Source organism: Megascapheus bottae, chromosome 2, assembly GCF_031878675.1.
Source record: "Megascapheus bottae isolate mThoBot1 chromosome 2, mThoBot2.hap1, whole genome shotgun sequence".
Taxonomy (NCBI): Eukaryota; Metazoa; Chordata; class Mammalia; order Rodentia; family Geomyidae; genus Megascapheus; species Megascapheus bottae.
This window is the reverse complement of record NC_143510.1, coordinates 52,499,179-52,518,005: the sequence shown is the minus strand read 5'-3', so window position 1 is coordinate 52,518,005 and position 18,827 is coordinate 52,499,179. Positions and strand designations below refer to the sequence as shown.

Genomic DNA, 18,827 nt, shown 5'->3' with positions numbered 1-18,827 from the left:
TTTTTCATTCTGTGTTTGTCAGGTTTATATTAAATTTGCATTTGATTGGTTAAATCACTTTTACATAATATTCCTTGATCTGACTTCAGAAATTATAGTCTAAGAGACCCATGAGGCACTCCGGAGGTCGTAAAGAGGATTCACCTCCCTCTGCCCCCTTTTTTTTTCTCCCATTACCATGGATTTTATATATACTGGGTATGTGCTCTTCCACTAAGCTCCATCCTCAGTCCTAGGACTTCTTTTTTTCTTGTTTGATCTTGAGGTGTAAATTATTACTAACATTTCCTGGTTTGGACCCCAACCCTTACTGCCTTCATTGCCTTTTTTTTTTTTTTTTTTTTTTTGCCAGGCCTGGGCTTGAGTTCAGGGCCTGAGCACTGTCCTTGGACTTTCTCAAGGCTAGAGCTCTGCCACTTGAGCCTCAGAACCACTTCTGGCTTTTTTCTATGTATGTGGTACCGAGGAATCGAACCCGGGTCTTCACGCATGCTAGGCAAGCACTTTAACCACTAGACCAAACTCCTGGCCCTTCATTGCCTTTTTTTTTTTTTTTTTTTTTTTTTCCCTTTGATGGGTTGTGGTGCTTGAACTGGGCCTGGCCCTGGGTGCTGTCCCTGAGCTCTCAGCTCAAGGCTACCACCTTACCCTTGAGCCATGCCCTGCTTCCCATTTTCTAGAGGTTAATTGGAGGTAAGAGTCTCAGGTCTTTTTGTGCCTGGGCTGGCTTTGAATCTTGATCCTCAGATCTCAGCTTCTTGAGTTTCTAGGATTACAGGCATGAGCCACCACACCAGCCTTCATTGCCTTTTGAGTAGCTGGGATTATAGGCAGAAACCACTTGGCTCAAGACCTTCCTTTCTTTCTTTCTTTCTTTCTTTCTTTCTTTCTTTCTTTCTTTCTGTCTTTCTCTTTCTTTCTTTCTTTTTCTTTCCTTCCTCTCTCCCTCCCTCCCTCCCCCCCCTCCCTCCCCCCCTCTCTCTCTTTCTCTCTTTCTTTCTTTCCTTTCTTGGTGGGTCATGGGCTCTCAGCTCAAGGCTACCACCCTACCCTTTAAGCCACAGCCCCACTTACTGTTTTTTAGAGGTTAATTGGAGATAAGAGTCTCAGGTCCTTTTGTGCCTGTGCTGGCTTTGAACCGTGATCCTCAGATCTCAGCCTCCTGAATAGCTAGGATTACAGGCGCGAGCCACTTGCCCAGCATTTTTTTTTTAAACTATTAAATTGAATTTTATTACAATAAAGAGCTTTTTGAGTAAGCCTTAAAAAAACATTTTAAGGTGCTGGTTGTTTGGCCTAGTGGTAGAGTGCTTGCCTAGCATGCACAAAGACCTGGAAAAAGATCTTAGAAAAAGGCGGAAGTGGTGCTGTGGCTCAAGTGTTCCCCCCCCCCCGCCCCCGCCTCTCCCCCCCAAAAAACAAATATTTTATATTTAAAAATCTCCCAGATACCAGCCTACCAGCCAGCATTTAGTGACTTATACCTGTAATCCTTCCTACTTAGAAGACTGAGATTTAAGGATTATGGTTTGAAGGCAGATGAATCCAAGGGACTCTTACCTCCAGTTAACCAGCAAAAAGCTGAAAATGTGATTCAAGTGGTAGTGTTTTGCTTGAGTAAAAAAGTCAAGGGTATAAGATGCTGAGTTCAAGTTCCAGTGCTGGTGTATGTGTACGTGGGTGAACACGTGTGCTCACATATGTACACACGTAGCCAAACACAAGGGGTTACATTTTTTTTTTTTTTTTTTGCTAGTCCTGGGCCTTGAACTCACTCAGGGCCTGAGCACTGTCCTTGGGCTTTCTCAAAGCTAGAAATCTACCACCTGAGCAACAGTACCACTTCCAGCTTTTTCTATTTATGTGGTTCCAAGGAATCAAACCTGGTTCTTTGTGCAAGCACTTAAGCACTAGGTCAAACTTCAATACCACTTTGCCGAATCCACTGGTGAATCTTCATCTTACATGGCATCTCAGTGGTATCTGACAGCTCCTAACTATCTTCAGGATGCATTCTTTAATTACATTTGCTTATTTGCTTTTTCTTCAAAGTACTTCAAAGTTTTTGGTGGTCACAACTGTCTTTAAACTCTGATGAAAAATACATACCCTTTCCCCAGAAAAAGGCATGTACATGCAATTGAAGCCCTGAAGAGCCATGTACTCCTGGTTAAGAACCCTTTCCTTTTACTCTGACTTCTAGGACAGTTAATATTTGGTCCCACTGATTATTTTGAAGGATCCCCCCTGACTTGTTTTGATTTACAGAGGGCTTTCCTGCCTGAACAGTTAAGGGCTGGGAGTATGGCTTAGTGGTATAGTGCTTGCCTAGCATGCACAGAGCCCTGGGTTTTGGTTCCTCAGTACCACATATACAGAAAAGCCAGAAATGACATTGTAGCTCAAGTGGTAGAGTGTTAACCTTGAGAAAACTTAAGAGCATCGCCTAGGCACAGGCCAAAATAAATGAACGAATGAATGAATGTTAAGTAATTTGCAGAGTAAACATTAGAAATCAAATATCTTTTGTTTCTCATTCTTAAGTATTCTTTGTTTTGTTTGGGGCACAAACTCTGGGCCTGAGCACTGTCCTTGGGCTTTCCTCTACTACTTGAGCCAAATACCACTTCCAGCTTTTTCCTTGTATATGGTACTGAGGAATCAAACCTAGGTCTTCGTGCATGTTAGGCAAGCACTCTACCACTAGGCCAAACTCCTGGCCCCATAAGAATTTTTTTTTTTTTTTTGCTAGTCCTGGGCTTGAGCTCGGGGCCTGAGCACTATCCTTGGGTTTTCTCAAGGCTAGAGCTCTACCACTTGAGCCACAGCACCATTTCTGGCTTTTTGCTATGCATGTGGTACCAAGGAATCGAACCCAGGTCTTCATGCATGCTAGGCAAGCACTCTACCACTAGGCCAAACTCCTGGTCTCAACCCGTAAGTATTTTTTTAATTTTAATTTTTTTTTTATGGATCATGTGGCTTGAACTCTGGGCCTGGGTGTTGTTCCTTAGCTCTTCAGCTCAAGCTTACCGCCCTGCCCCTGAACCACAGCCCCACTTCCCTTTTTCCAGTGATTGAGATAAGAGTCTCTCTTGTTTTTTAGTGCCCAAGCTAGCTTTGAACTGCTATCCTCAGATCTCAGCCTGCTGAATAGCTAGAATCACAGGCGTGAGCCACCATACCCCTATTCCTTGGATACTTTTTGCTCAAGGCTAGTGCTCTGCTCAAGGCTAGTGCTCTGCCAGTTGAGCCAGGGCTTTTTCTGAGTATGCTGTACCAAGGAATTGAACCCAGGAATTCTTGCATGCTAAGCTAGCACTCTACCACTAGGCTACTCTCCCAGCCCCCCATACGTATTTGTAGTAGATGAAGTTTTGTAATAATAAATAGGTACATGGTTTGGTACTTGTGGCTCATACCTATATTCCTAGCTATTCCGGAGGCTAACACCTAGAGGATCACGGCTTAAAGACAGCCCAGGCAGAAAAGACTCCATCTCCAATTAACCAGCAAGAAGTTGGATTGGAGGTATGCCTCAAGCTGTAGAGCCATGGTGAGCCAGCTGTGATCAAGGAAGTCTGTGGAGAGTGTGAGGCCCTAAGCTCAATCCCCTGTACCAACAAACACTCTCATACACAGGTATGCAAATAAATTAGTTTTATCAAAGTAAAGACATCTTGCATATTGAATATTAGTAGAAGGAAAATAGATCATCTTCCTTCCCCCCAACATTTATTCATTTTTTGATGTTTTGATATTTTGAACTCAGGGCCTGTGCTGCAACTTGAATCCTGCCTCCAACCCTGAAAGTTTATCATCTTTGTTAAATATAGGGTTTTAGCATTGTTAAGAAAAGTGGTTTTATTTATTTATTTTGCTTTGTTTGTGCTGGTCCTGGGGATTGAACTCCACCTAGGTGCTGTCCCTGAGCTTTTGTATGCAAGGCTAGTGCTCTGCCACTTGAGCCTCTGCTCTAGTTTGGCTTTTTGGTGGTTAATTGAACGAAAGAGTCTCATGGATTTTTCCTATCTGGGCTGGTTTACAGATAGCTAGGTTTACAGGTATGAGCCACCATGCCCAACTTAAAAGCAGTAGTTTTAATTTTTTTTTTTTTTGCCAGTCCTGGGCTTGAGCTCAGGGCCTGAGCACTGTCCTTGGACTTTCTCAAGGCTAGAGCTCTACCACTTGAGCCTCAGCACCACTTCTGGCTTTTTTCTATGTATGTGGTACCTAGGAATCGAACCCGGGTCTTCATGCATGCTAGGCAAGCACTTTAACCACTAGGCCAAACTCCCGGCCAGTTTTAAATTTTTTTGGGGGGCCAGTCTTTGGGCTTGAGCGTTGTCCTTTGGCTCTCTCAAGGCTAGAGCTCTACCACTTGAGCTACAGCACTATTTTCGGCTTTTTTTTTTTTTTTTTTTGATGTATGTAGTACCAAGGAATTGAACCTGGCTCTTCCTGTGTGCTCGGCAGGGACTCTACTAGTAGGCCAAACTCCTGGCCCCCTTAAATTGAATTTTTTATTTCTTCTAATTTTACTGATTGTTGATTGCTAGTGGTAGAGCTTAATTAAACTCAGGGGCCTGGGTATTGTCCTTTAGATTTTCTGCCCAAGGCTGACATTCTTCCATCATTTCCAGCTCTTTGGTCATTAATTAGAGATAAGTCTCATGGACTTTTCTGCCCAAATTGGCTTTGAACTGTGATCCTTAGATCTCAGTCTCCTGAGTAGCTATGATTACAGGCATGAGCGAGCCATCAGCCTATATAACTATATAAAATATAGTTATTTTATATTTTTCTTGCAATTATTATATCTTTTTACTCATTGGGATTCATCCTATTAACTAAAGAAAAAATGTGTTTTTTTTTTCCAGCTTGCTGAACTAAAACAAGAATGTCTTGCTCGTGGTTTGGAGACTAAAGGAATAAAACAAGATCTCATCAACAGGCTCCAGGCTTATCTTGAGGAACATGGTGAGTACTTGTGGAGGAAAGGTGATGTAAGGGGATTAATTTTTAGATTCTGCTATTTAGGAGCCAGGAGTTTGGCCTAGTGATAGAGTGCTTGCCTACCATGCACAAAGGCCCGCATTGGATTCCTTAGTACCATATACATAGAAAAAAATCTGGAAGTGTTGCTTTTGCTCAAGTGGTAGAGCTCTAGCCTTGGGAAAAGTCCACGACTTGCAAAAAAAAAAAAAAGAAGAAAAAGAATCTAATACTTAGATTTTTTCTTTAAATCATTGCTAGAACTCTTGGGCTGGGCTTGGTGCACATACCTGTAATCTAGCACTTGAAAAACTTTAGGCATACTTATGAGTTTGAGTCCAATTTGCAAATAAATAAAACTTAGCATAGAGCCATGCATCTGTGACTTATGCCTATAATCTAAGTTATTCAAGAGCTAAGATCTGAAGATTCTGGCTCAAAATCAACCTGGGTCGACAAATCTGAGAGAGTTTTTACTCAGCAAAAAGTGCAGATATAGCACCAGTCTTTAATGAAAAAGCTAAGCAAGAATGTGAGGTCCTGAATCCAAGACCCAGTATTGGCACATACATGTGAGTTCACACAATAAGTTAGCATGGAGAGTTGGGGTGTAGTACAATAGTAGATCATGTGTATAGCACACAAGAGGATCTGTCTTTGAACCTTGGCACTACAAAAGTGAATGAATGATGGACCAGGAGTGTGGCCTAGTGGTAGAGTGCTTGCCTAGCATGCATTGCATAAAGCCCTGGTTATAATTCCTTGATACCACATATACAGAAAAGGCTGGAAGTGGTGTTGTGGCTCAAGTGGTAGAGTGCTAGCCTTGAGTAAACTCAAGGACAGTGCCTAGGCCCTGAGTTCAAGCCCCAGGACTGGCACAAATTAAATAAATAAATAAGATATAACTTAAAAAAATTAATGAAAGAATAAGCGTATGTGTGTTTATGTGTTGTAAATGGGTTAGGCTGGTGTAGGAGAATTATGAATTTGATACCTGAATGAACAATTAATGAAACCCTGTCTTAAAGAATGAAGGAAGGATACAGGGAAGGAAGGAAGGAAGGATAGACTAGTGGTATAAGTATCAGTAGACTAAGATTCCTGATTTATTTATTATTATTATTGTCATGGGGTTTGAACTTTGACCCAGCTTTTTTTTCTTTTTCTTTTTTTTTTTTTTTTTTTTTTTTGCCAGTCCTGTGACTTGAGCTCAGGGCCTGAGCGTTGTCCTTGGGCTTTCTCAAGGCTAGCACTCTACCACTTGAGCCACAGCACCACTTCTGGCTTTTTCTATGTATGTGGAGTGCTGAGGAATCAAACCCTAGTCTTCATGCATGCTAGGCAAGCACTCTTACCACTAGGCCAAACTCCCAGCCCCTTTTTTTTCTTTTAATTCTAGTAGCTTTGTTGTTTTTAGATAGATATATTCCCCCCCCCCCCCCCCCCCCGCGCTCTCACTCTCTCTTTTTCTTTCTGATCATTGTGGGGCTTGAACTCAGGGCCTGGGTGCTGTCCCTGAGCTTTTTCACTCAAATGAGCCTCAGCTCAGCTTCCAGTTCTCTGGTAGTTAATTGGTGATATGACTCTCACAGCTTTTCCTGCCTGGGTTGGCTTTGAACTGTGATCCTCAGTTTCAGCCTCTACTAGCTAAGATTACAGGAGTGAGCCACCAGTGCCTGCCTGAGATACTTCTTTTTTGGTTAGTTTTTTAATATTTTTCCTTAGTATTCTTTCCTAGGTAGTCGTCTTAGTTTTTCAAAATTTAAGCATTCTCCTGTTACTTTTTTCGCTTCTGTTTTTTGGGGGGAAAATGTTATTGTTGTGGGACTTCAACTCAGGGCTAGGGTTCTGTCCTTGAGCCTCTTTGTATTCAAGGCTAGTTGGTGATTAGAATCTCATGGACTTTTTTGCCTACGGTGGTTTCAAACCTCAAGCCTCAGATCTCAGCCTCCAGAGTAGCTAAGATTACAGATATGAGCCATTGGCCCCAGGCCACTTAGCCACTGTTGACTGTTAACTGGAGTGTTAGGAATTTTTCTGTTCCTATTGCTGTGAACCTTGATCTTCAGATCTCAGCCTGTTGAGTAGCTATGATTACAGTATGAACCACCTACCACTTGAGCCACAGAACTACTTTTGGTTTTCTGGTGGTTAATTGGAGATAAGAGTCTAAGGGGCTGGGCGCCGTGTGGCTCATGTCGGTAGCCTTAGCTATTCAGGAGGCTGAAATCTGAAGATCAGGGTTCAAAGCCAGCCCGGGCACTAAAAGACCTGTGACTCTTATCTTCAATTAGCCTCTAGAAAATGGGAAGTGGTACTGTGGCTCAAGGGTAGGGTTGTGCCTTGGGCTGAAGAGCTCAAGGATAGCGCCCAGGCCAAGATCAAGGTCCATAATCCACCAAAAACAACAATAACAACAAACAACAACAACATCAAAAGGAGTCTAATGGACTTTTGTGCATGGGCTGGATTTGAATGGTGATCCTGAGATCTTAGCCTCCTGATTAGCTAGGATTACAGGCATGAGCCACCAACACCCAGCCTCAGTCTGGATTTTTGCTAGTTATTTTGGTGATGGGGTATTGCAGCCTTGAAGTTACCTGAGCCAGCCTTAAATTACCATCTTCCAGATCTTAGCCTCCTGAGTAGCTAGGATTTTAGGCCAAAATCCGCTTTGTTCTTCAAATGTTCCAGATTAAATATCGATTCTGCCTTTACTTTTTAATTTTATTTTGTAACAATTCTTAGCTCATTCATTAAGATGGTTTTGACTTGAATATCTTAATGTTCTTTAGCTGAAGAAGAGGCAAATGAAGAAGATGTACTGGGAGATGAAACAGAGGTAAGCTGGAAGAAGATTAATTGGCTTGGTAATGTGCTACTGCCTGGGTAGCATTGCTAAACATCATTGCAGTATTGAGATACTAATTTATTTGTGGAACTCAAGAACAGAGTGAATGTTCTGAGAGATTTGTTCATTTTTGAGTTGTAATATTCTTCTGTTGATGGTTATTTACTTTGATTCATGTTAACCTTTTTTGTTTTACTTAATTTTAGGAAGAAGAACCAAAGCCCATAGAGCTGCCTGTCAAAGAAGAAGACCCCCCTGAAAAAACTGTTGACGTGTAATTGTCTTTTTAAAAAATAATGAGTATAATGCATACTATACTACTTATTTATTTTTATTTTTCTGCCTGTCCTGGGGCTTGAACTCAGGGCCTGGGCACTGTCTTTAGGTTTTCTCAAGGCCAGTGCTCTTCCGCTTGAGCCACGGAGCCACTTCCAGTTTTTTCTGTGTATGTGGTACCTGGGAATTGAACCCAGGGCTTCGTGTATGCTAGTCAAGCACTTTGCCACTTGGCTATGCTCCTGAGCTAGACTATACTATTTTTTTTGGATTTAAAGTTTCATTCTACTTACTGTTTACATGTTCCCATTAACTTTTTCATTTCTGGTCGAGTAGAAATTTTCAGGAGAGCAGGTGTCAGTGGCACATGCCTATATTTTTAGCCACTTACAAGGCTGAGATCTGAGGATTAAGGTTTGAAGCCACCCTGGTAGACAAGTCTGAGTGACTCTTCCAGTTAATTATGAAAAAACTTGGAAATTAAGTTGTGGTTCAGGTGGTAAAGCACCATCCTTGAGCAAACAGCTATACAAGTGTGAGGCTTTGAGTTCAAGCTCCCAGTACTGGTACAAAACAAACGAACAAACAACAAACCAGAAATTTTCAGGTGAAGTAAAGCTGTTTTGTCTTCAGGTTATATGATAGATGATTAAAACCAGGTGTCTTCCAGCCCAGACGTAGTTTAGTGTTAGCCTTCAGTCTTTCATAGAATTACCATAAAAATTATTCTGCAGAATCTGTAAGATTGTATACATAAAATTTTATAAATTGTTACTTTTCTACAATTACACTCTTAGAAAAATATAAAATGGCCAGGTGCTGGTGGCTCATGCCTATAATTTTAGCTCTGAGATCTGAGGTCTGTGATTTAAAGCTAGCAGAATTGTTTGTGAAATTCTTCTTTCCAATTAACCAGTAAAAAATATAAAACTGCATAAAGAGTTTTATAATGAAGAAAGGAGTTGAGCAGAGATTTTATTTCTCAAGTAACACTGTATCCTTTCTTTGTGATAACCAATTCTATAGAATGGAAAATGGTTTCAGTTTGTTTATTATTTCAGTTTGTTATTAGCCATTTTGTTAGCACATTAAGAAAAATTGAGTTCCTGCTATCCTTTTTTTTTTGCTAGGTCTGGTGCTTGAACTCAGGGCCTGGGCACTGTCCTTGGACACTTTTTGCTCAAGGCTAGCATTTTTCTACTTATACAGTGCCACTTCCAGCCTTTTCTCAGTATGTAGTATTGAGGAATCAGACTCAGGGCTTTATGCATGCTAAGCAAGCACTCTACCACAAGGCTACGCTCCCAGCCGTGGGCCCACCCCCCCCATCATTTCTGATAGCTGCTTGAAATAGATTTAAGTATAAAAAACAAAAAGATAAATAGTACATGGAGTAGTATGTAAATTTAAGTACCTCCTGTTAAACCTTTTTTAATCCCTTATTTCCAAGGAAATTGAAATTGGTATTGAATTTAGGGTCTTGTGTACGTGTGTGTGTGTGTGTTTTACCAGTTCTGGAACCCTGGAGCCACAGCACCACTTCTGGCTTTTTTATTCTATGTATGTGGTACCCAGGAATTGAACCCAGGGCTTCATGCATGCTAGGCAAGCACTCTACCACTAGGCCATGCTCCTGTCTCAGGGTCTTGTATATTCTAGCCAAGCACTGTTCTACTAAGCTACATCCTTGTTCCTTCCAGTAAGCCTTTACAAAAGTCTTTTTTTTTTTTTTTTTTTTTTTGCCAGTCCTGGGCTTGAGCTCAGGGCCTGAGCACTGTCCTTGGACTTTCTCAAGGCTAGAGCTCTACCACTTGAGTCTCAGCGCCACTTCCGGCTTTTTGCTATGTATGTGGGGTACCAAGGAATCGAACCCAGGTCTTTATGCATGCTAGGCAAGTACTCTACCACTAGGCCAAACTCCCGGCCCTACAGAAGTCTTTAGTAGATTCTTTTGAGGGTATTTAACCTTGTGTATATAGTAATATGTATATATGTGGGGACAGATCAAGCCACAGTGCACAGTTTCTTGAGTTTTCTTTCATATTTGGTGATTTTCCTAATCAGTAACTTGTTTTGCTGACATTGCTTGTTCAGCTTGTATTCTGCTGCTTGTCATGCCTCCAGCCTGGCTTTTTGCTGATTATTTTTGGAGATGGTGTCCTTTGGATTTTCTGCTTGGGTTAGCTTCAAACCTTGATCTTCTAGATCTCATCTTTCTGAATAGTTTAAGTTTATAGACATAAGCACTGGTTCCTAACTTAAATGGATAGCAGTTTTGTTTTGTGTTTGTCTAAATGGGTTTTGAATTCTGGACATCATGTTGCTTGTTTGCTTGTTCTACTGCAGCTCTCAGTTGAGCCATGTCAACCCTTTTTGCTTTTTTTTTTTTTTTTGCCAGTCATGGGGCTTGAACTCAGGGCCTGAGCACTGTGGTTGGGCTTTCCCAAGGCTAGCTAGAGCTCTACCACTTGAACCATAGCACCGCTTCTGCCTTTTTCTGTGTATGCGATACTGAGGAATTGAATCCAGGGCTTTCTGCATGCTAGGCAAGCATTCTACCAGTAGGCCAAATTCCTGGCTCTACTTTGGTTGTTTTTAACACAGACTATCATTTTTTCCCCCTCTGGGATAGTCTGTACCACATACTTCGGCTTCCCAACTAACTAGAATGAAAGGGTGTACATGGCTCTGCCAAGTTTCGTTGTTGCGTATATGTGTCTCTTACTTTCTGGTTAGGCTGTCCTTGAACTGGGATCCTCTTGATCTCCAACTACTGAGTTGCTGGATTTATATGCATGAGTCAAGCAGTGGCCTGGCTGGCTCTCATTGTAATGAGATACAGTACCTTGAGAACATGACTTACTGAGAACCTTAAAATAGGGATTATTTGGAGACTTCTGAGAGAAGGAAGATCAGATGAAAATTAGGATCTTTGAGTTAAAATAATGAGGTTTGAAAGTTTATAGAGCTTTGAAAGAAGTTCATTGTCTTTAGCATTTGATAAATGTGCAATTGTTTGGTTAATGGGGCTTTAATTAACTGTTGAATTTTGTAACAGTGAAATTGAAAATAGGGGTGACATGCTAATTTTGTTTTTCTGAGGGATAGTTGTGGTTTTAGACTAATGTATATACAGAAAGATTCTGGTTTCCTGCAGTGTAGAGAATAGTTTTTATGACTCTGACAGTGAAGAGTGGAGATACACCATGAGCCTCCAGAATGCTAGGTGTTATTACTTGAATTTTACTGTGTCTAAAAGAGTTGGAATATATGTGGTTCTTAACTCTCTGGGATTGGTTCCCTTTCTGCCATAAGATCTACTACTATGATTGTCTTTAAAGATGAGGACAAAGGAAGTCATTAACCTGTGGCTGATGGGAGAAAATTTCTTTCTTAATGACATTGGTCTTCTTCTGTGGTCTCTTTTTTTTTTTTTTTTTAACCTTGGACAAGGCAGAAAGTGTCATTGAATATTCAGAATGAAATCCTCTGTTTCACCTCTTGCCTGAAATTCTTCATAAATATAACTTTCTGGTTTGCTGGTTGGTTGTTTTTTTTTGTTTTGTTTTTCCCACAAGGCCAGTTAAATGTTGTAGGACTTAGTTATGGTCAGCAGGGGGCACCCATTGCTCATCTTTTGGTTTAGGGACCTCCCAACAAAAGGGTGGAGAGGAGTGAGTAAGTTCCTGTTCCAGAATTGCTTCCTCTGAAAATGTCATTAAACCATTACTACCTTTCAGGGCATCAAATGGGAAAAGTGTCTGGGGTATTGCAACAAAAGCTGTCCATGTCTCTAAATGAGGGACCTTAATGAGACTGGTTATGACCCACAGTTTTATTGGAGTTGTTTGTTGGAGAGTTAATGCCCTTCCATTTATCCTAGGTACTTCTGAACTTTGTCTCCCGCCCCTATGGTCCCCCTCTTTTGTTTTCTCTTAAACCTTTTGCCTGTAACTTGCCATGTTTTCCTAATTCAATCCCCCCTTAACCTTTTTTCTTCCCACTCTCTTTGGCATTTTTATTTGTTCCAATTTGACTGTTTCAGTTAGAGCCATAGTCCCCTTGGGAGAAATAAAGGATTTGTAAAACAAGGAAATTGGGGCTTATTGAGCACTCATTACTTATTGTTGTGATAAAAATTGAAAGCTGGTATTTAAATTAGGGTTGGAGAGCTAGTCATTAGTCCAAAAGTAAATTTAAAGTTCCTAGGAAAAGAATGACATTATTTTTATGTCCTTTGAGTGTTTCTTATTGGCCCAAAGTATTAAACGAGACATCGTTTCCTGATGATTTTTTTCCTCCACACTTAAAGAAACCTAGTCTTATTTGAACATTTTCTTCTCAGTAGATGACAGTTCACGGAACCAGAATTTTAGTGGACTTCAGATTTCTTTAGATTGAGAGTTACAGTGGGGAAAAACCAGCAATGGTAGAGAAATATGGGTTAGAGGTCATGACTCAGGAAACTTCTTATATATACATTTCTAAGGTTTTGATGTAAAATGCCAATTTCCTGATTTCTGAAAAATCTTTTCCAGGGCAGCAGAGAAGAAGGTAGTAAAAATTACATCTGAAATATCTCAGACTGAGGTAAGAATTTTGCTCCTTAGTAAAACAGCGTCTGCATTTCTCTGTGTTTGTGTCTCTGTGGGTTTTTCAGTCAGTATCTTGCTATGGAATTCACTGTGGCTTTGAGCCTTTTTAAATGCTGGGATTACAGGCATGTGCTATCATGCCTAGTCATTTCTGTGTTTTTTTTTTTTTACCATTCATTCATTCATTCATTCATTTATTTATTTATTTATTTATGCTGGTCCTGGGGCTTGAATTTGGGGTCTGAGCCTGTCTTTGGGCTTTCTCAAGGCTAGAGCTCTCCCCATTGTATCATAGCACCACTTCCAGCTTTTTTTGTGTATGTAGTACCAAGGAATCAAACCCAAGACTTCATGCATGCTAGGCAAGCACTCTACCATCAGGCCCCACTCCTGGCCCCTGACAGCTTTTATTAGTAGAATTTTAACTACTCTTTGGAGACTGTTTAGTATGACATAAGGAGTCAGCTTTGAAATACTCTTCTTGTTTGTATTTCTGTGGTCTTTTAGGAACTCTATAATAAAGGTATATATAAACCCAGCTCAGAGTTGCCACCCTCCCCTGTAGCCACAGCCCCACTTCCTGTTTTTTAGTGATTAATTGGAGATAAGAGTCTCATCTTTAAGTCATTAGTGCTGGGCATGCTTTGAACTGGGTCCTCAGATCTTGTCCTCCTGAGTAGCTAGGATTATAGGTGTGAGCCACCTGCCTGGTTGAATTTTTTTGGCCAGTCCTGGGGCTTGAACTTAGGGCCAGGCACTGTTCTTGGACACTTTTCGCTCAAGGTTAACACTGCCATTTGAGCCTGAGTGCCAGTTCTGACTTTTCTGTGTCTGTGGTAGGTATGTAGGAATTGAACCCAGGGCTTTGTGCATGCTAGGTGAGCACTCTACCACTAGGCCAAACTCCCTGCCCTCTGTTCAGTTTTACATCTTTTGAAGATAGGATCTATTAAAATTTTAGAATGTCAGAAGATGATGCTGTCTCTTTATTTTTAAAATGTTTTTCTTTTGGTAGGTCATGGGGCTTGAACTGGGCTAGGGCACTGTCCCTGAGCTCTTTAGCACAAGGCTACCACCCTACCCTTGAGCCAAGCCCCACTTAACATTTTCTAGTAGTTAACTGGGCTTGGACACTGTCCCTGAGCTCTTCAGCACAAGGCTACTGTCCTACCCTTGAGTCAAGCCCCATTACCATTTTCTAGTGGTTAACTGGAGACAAGAGTCTCAGATCTTTTGTGTCTGGGCTGGCTTTGAACCTTGACCCTCATATCTTAGACTCCTGAGTAGCTAGGATTACAGGAATGAGTCACCTTGCCTGGCAATGCTGCCTCATTTGTAATGGAAAAATTACCACTCTTGGGGCTGGGAGTTTGGCCTAATGGTAGAGTGCTTGCCTAGCATGTACGAAAACTTGGGTTCGATTCCTCGGCACCCCACATACGTAGAAAAAGCTGGAAGTAATGCTGTGGCTCAAGTGGTAGAGTGCTAACCTTCAGAAAGCCCAAGGACAGTGGCTCAGGCCCTGAGTTCAAGCCCCAGGACTGGCAAAAAAAAAAAAATGACCACTCCTATTAGAACCAAGTTACTTTTTAAATCTCTTCAAACATCAAGCAAACACAACTTACATGGTTTTGGCTTTATATAGAACATGAATTTTATTTTGTTTTTATTTCTAAGGCATGAATGTAGTTTGTGTACACATGGATGTGTGTGTGTGCGCGCGCTTTCTAGAAATAGCTGTTTCATTAAATTTAAGGATACATACAACTAATACACTCTGTGACTATTGGTGGTTCAAATTTATATGCTTAAAACTATTGATGTCTTTTTTTGGTCAGTCATGGGGCTTGAAGTCTGAGCCTGGACATTGCACCTGAGCTCTTCAGCTACCACTCGAACGACAGCCACTTCATGTTTTCTAGTGGTTTACTGGAGCTAAGTCTTGTGGACTTAGTGCCTAGGCTGACTTTGATCTGCGATTCTCAGATCTCAGTCTCCTGAGTAGCTAGGATTACAGGTGTGAACCACCACACCCAGCTTTTGATGTCTTTAAACTTTGTGTGTGTGTGTGTGTGTGTGTGCGCCAGTCCCAGGGCTTGAACTCAGGGCCTGGGCACTGAACACTTGAGAAAGCACTTGGGTTTTCTCAAGGCTAGAACTCTGCCCCTTGAGCCACAACACCACTTCTGGCTTTTTCTGTCAGTGGTACTGAGGAATTGAATCTGGGTTAAGCAAGCATTCTACCACTAGGCCAAACTCCCAGTCCCTAAAGTCAACTTTTTTTTTTTTCCTAAAGTCAACTTTTAACCAACTTTTTTATTTTGTACTAATCCTGGGGCTTGAGCTCATAGTCTGGGAATTGTCCCAGAGTTTGGTCTACACTTGAGCTACAGCTTCACTTTCTGCTTTTTTTTTTTTTTTGCTACTTCTGGGCCTTGAACTCAAGGCCTGGGCACTGTCCTTGGGCTTTCTCAAGGTTAGAACTCTACCACTTGAGCCTCAGAACCATTTCTGGCTTTTTCTTTTTTTCTATGTATGTGGTACCGAGGAATTGAACCCCGGTCTTCGTGCATGCTAGGCAAGCCCTCTACCGCGCAGGCTAGGCAAGCCCTCTACCACTGGGCCAAACTCTCAGTCCCCACTTTCTGCTTTTTGATGGTTATCTGTACATAACTTTGGTGGTTAACTGTAGGACTTTCCGGCCTGAACTTACTTTAAACTGGGATCCTTAGATCTTAGCCTGAGTAGTTAGGGTTGTAGTCATGAACCAATGCTGCCTACGTTCTAAACAACTTCTAAAATCCAGAAATTGAAATTTTTCCTCTCTTCTTTTATGTGTTATCACTTAGAGAATGCAGAAGAGAGCTGAACGATTCAATGTACCTGTGAGTTTGGAGAGTAAGAAAGCTGCTCGTGCAGCTAGGTGAGTCTCCAGCTTTTTGTACTTCAGAGATATGGAGGCTCAGGGTGTGACTGCTACTTTTAGTTATAATTGCTGATTTTAAGTAGAATAATGGCCCAGATAGAAGGAAATTAGCACATTTTAACTCTGTTAGAATATTTGAATGTGGTATAAATTGGACTTTATTATTGTTAGCTTTTATAATAAGGAAGAGTCAGGAAATGACTAGTAATGATTCCTTTTATTATATTCCCTGGACTCTGGTGAGAAGGAGAGTAAAGTGAACCTCTTTCATAGAGTTGTTAGAATTAGCTAATGATTGCAAAACTGGAGATCACAAGCTAGAAGTGTCATGCATCCCTGACATGGGGACAGGCAACCAGGAGTGTGAATAGCTTCCTAAAACTTAGCTTGTTTTCTTCCTGCAGGTTTGGAATTTCTTCTGTCCCAACAAAAGGTAAGAGTGCAAAGATTTGTCTGAGAACGTTAATTACTTTTTTGATAAAAAAGATTTCATTTGTTCAAATTAAGGTAAATGTTAGCACTGAAGTTTTTAAGAGGTTGTAGCATTTGTGTTGCTTTAGGTAAAGGCATTTTTTAAATTTTTTTTTTTTTTTTTGCCAGTCCTGGGCTTGAGGTTAGGGCCTGAGCACTGTCCTTGGGCTTTCCTCAAGGCTAGAATTCTACCCTGAGCTATGCACCACTTCTGGATTTTTCTATGTATGTGCTCTTTTGTAGGACTTGAACCCTGGGCCTGGGCATTGTCCCTGAGCCCTTCAGCTCAAGGTTACTGCCCTAACCCTTGAACTACAGCCCTACTTCCTGTTTTCTAGTGGTTAATTGGAGATGAGTTTCACAGACTTTAGTGCTCAGGCTGGTTTTGAACCAAGATCCTGGAAGACCTGGGTTCGATTCCTCAGTACCACATACATAGAAAAAGCTGGTGCTCGGGGCCGGGAGTTTGGCCTAGTGGTTAAAGTGCTTGCCTAGCATGCATGAAGACCCTGGTTCGATTCCTCAGTACCACACACACAGAAAAAAGCCAGAAGTGGTGCTGAGGCTCAGGTGGTAGAGCTCTAGCCTTGAGAAAGTCCAAGGACAGTGCTCAGGCCCTGAGCTCAAGCCCAGGACTGGCAAAAAAAAAAAAAAAAAAAAAAAAAGAACAACAAAAGCTGGTGCTGTGGTTCAAGTGGTAGAGTGCTAGCCTTGAGAAATCCCAAGCATAGTGTCCAGGCCCTGAGTTTAAGCCCCATTACTGGCCAAAAAAAAAGAAGAAGAAGAAGAAGAAAGAAAGAAAATTATAAACTAAAATGTTGATTTGTAACCCTGTTATTTAGCTACTTAAGATAATAAAATGTATGTGATACTGAGGAATCGAACCCCGATCTTCATGCATGCTAGGCAAGCACTCTGTCACTAGGCCAAACTCCCAGCCCATAAAATTATTTTTTAAAAACCTGAATGGATAGCTGGGTGTGGTGGCTCATGCTTGTAATCCTAGCTACTCAGGCTGAAATCTGAGGATTGAGGTTCAAAGCCAGCCTGGGCACTAAAGTCCGTGAGACTCTTATCTCCAGTTAACCTCTAGAAAACAGGAAGTGCAGCTGTGGCTCAAGGGGTAGAGTGGTAGCCTTTAGCTGAAGAGACCAGGGACAGTGTCCAAGCCCAGAGTTTAAGCCCCTTTCCCCCACCCCCAACCAGGACAAGAACAAAAAAAAAAAACCTGATTGGAGCCAGATATTGATGGATTCAGGCCTGTAATCCTAGTTACTCATGAGGCTGAGATCAGAAGATTGTGCTTTGAGGCCAGGTTATTCACAAAAGTCTGTGAGACTCCATTAGGCTATACTTCCAGCTCCCTGGCTTTGTATGTTTAACTTAAGTATCTGCAAACTTCACAAAACAGTCTCATTATTATTTTTATATTCTCACCAGTTGTGAATATTTTATGTTCTCACCAGTTGCATGTATCATCTGTAGATTCATTTTCTGCATTTTATTTTGACTTTGAAGAATATTAAGTAAAGCTCTCTCTTGCTTCCTTAGGTCTGTCATCTGACAACAAGACTATGGTATGCAATCATTTTTTATTGTTTGTAAAACCAGATCTTAGCTTTATACAGTTAGTTTTCTAAATTAGAAACTTCCTTGAATCAGGGGGTACTCTAGAGGTCATAGGTTTGATATTAGTAGCTCTTTTTTGTTGTTGTTGTTGTACTGAATAATGCTAATGTGTATAGTAAATGTTCTTTCCTTTATGAAAAAAATTCCCAAACCTAAAAATATAATAATAAAATAATGATTGAGAAGAGTTAACAAAATTGCCATTTCTTCAATGTTACTGTAGACATCATTCTTGCTACTCCTTGTTTAGAAAGGATGAAAAACTATTGTTAGCTAGAGAACAGTCTCTGTCTTACGGTACTAGAGTTTTGCCCATTGGCTTTAGATAATACCTTTATTTTTTTTTCTTCTGATACTGGGAATTGAACATTTGAATCTAGGGCCTGATTTTTTTTTACCCCCAATCTGGATTTTGAAATTGGGGTTTCATGCTTGCTAGGCTGGTACATTACCCCTTGAGCTACACCTTTAGCCCTACTTTTTTTTTTTTTTGGTCCTCGGTCTTGAACTCTGGTCCAGGCTCTTTTGCTCAAGGATAGTACTACCACTGAACTATAGAGCCATGTACAACTTTTTCTATGATTAATTGGAAGTAAGAATCTCACTGATTTTACCGCCTTGGCTGGCTTTGAACTTTGATCCTCAGATCTCAGCCTCCTGAGTAGCTAGGATTACAGGCATGAGTGACCAGTGCTGGGCTCCAGCCCTAATTTTGCTAATTATTTTGAAGATGCTCTGACTATCCTCAGATGGTTTTCCTACAGTTCTCAGCCTTCTAAATAGCTAGGACTACTAGCTAGCTACTCATTGCTACTAGCAGCTGGTGATAGTGTCTGATTTTTTTCTTTTTAATTTCAAACTGGGGCTTGAACTCACTTGTACTCTGGCTTGGTGGTTTCTACTCATAGCTGGTATTCTACACTTGGTCCACATCTCCAATCCATTTATTTTCCCTGGCTAATTATAGAAAGAATCTTTTAAGCTAGGCGCCTTGGCTCATGCTTGTAATCCTAGCTATTAGGGAGGCTGAGATCTGTGGATGTGGTTCAAAGCCAGCCAAGGCACTAAAGACCTTGAGACT

At 41.1% G+C, this 18,827-nt stretch overlaps 1 protein-coding gene across 2 annotated transcripts in view; it reads left to right on the top strand.

The window, feature by feature from the left end:
• Window positions 1-18,827, top strand: part of Sarnp (SAP domain containing ribonucleoprotein) — a 39,638-nt gene that overhangs the window by 2,967 nt on the left and 17,844 nt on the right. For both annotated transcript variants that reach the window (XM_090327093.1, XM_090327090.1), the window contains exons 2-8: window positions 4,881-4,980; window positions 7,794-7,840; window positions 8,056-8,123; window positions 12,664-12,715; window positions 15,570-15,643; window positions 16,051-16,079; window positions 17,669-17,694. In XM_090327093.1, coding sequence (XP_090183219.1) covers window positions 4,881-4,980; window positions 7,794-7,840; window positions 8,056-8,123; window positions 12,664-12,715; window positions 15,570-15,643; window positions 16,051-16,079; window positions 17,669-17,694 — 396 coding nt within the window. The remainder of the gene's footprint in view (window positions 1-4,880; window positions 4,981-7,793; window positions 7,841-8,055; window positions 8,124-12,663; window positions 12,716-15,569; window positions 15,644-16,050; window positions 16,080-17,668; window positions 17,695-18,827) is intronic.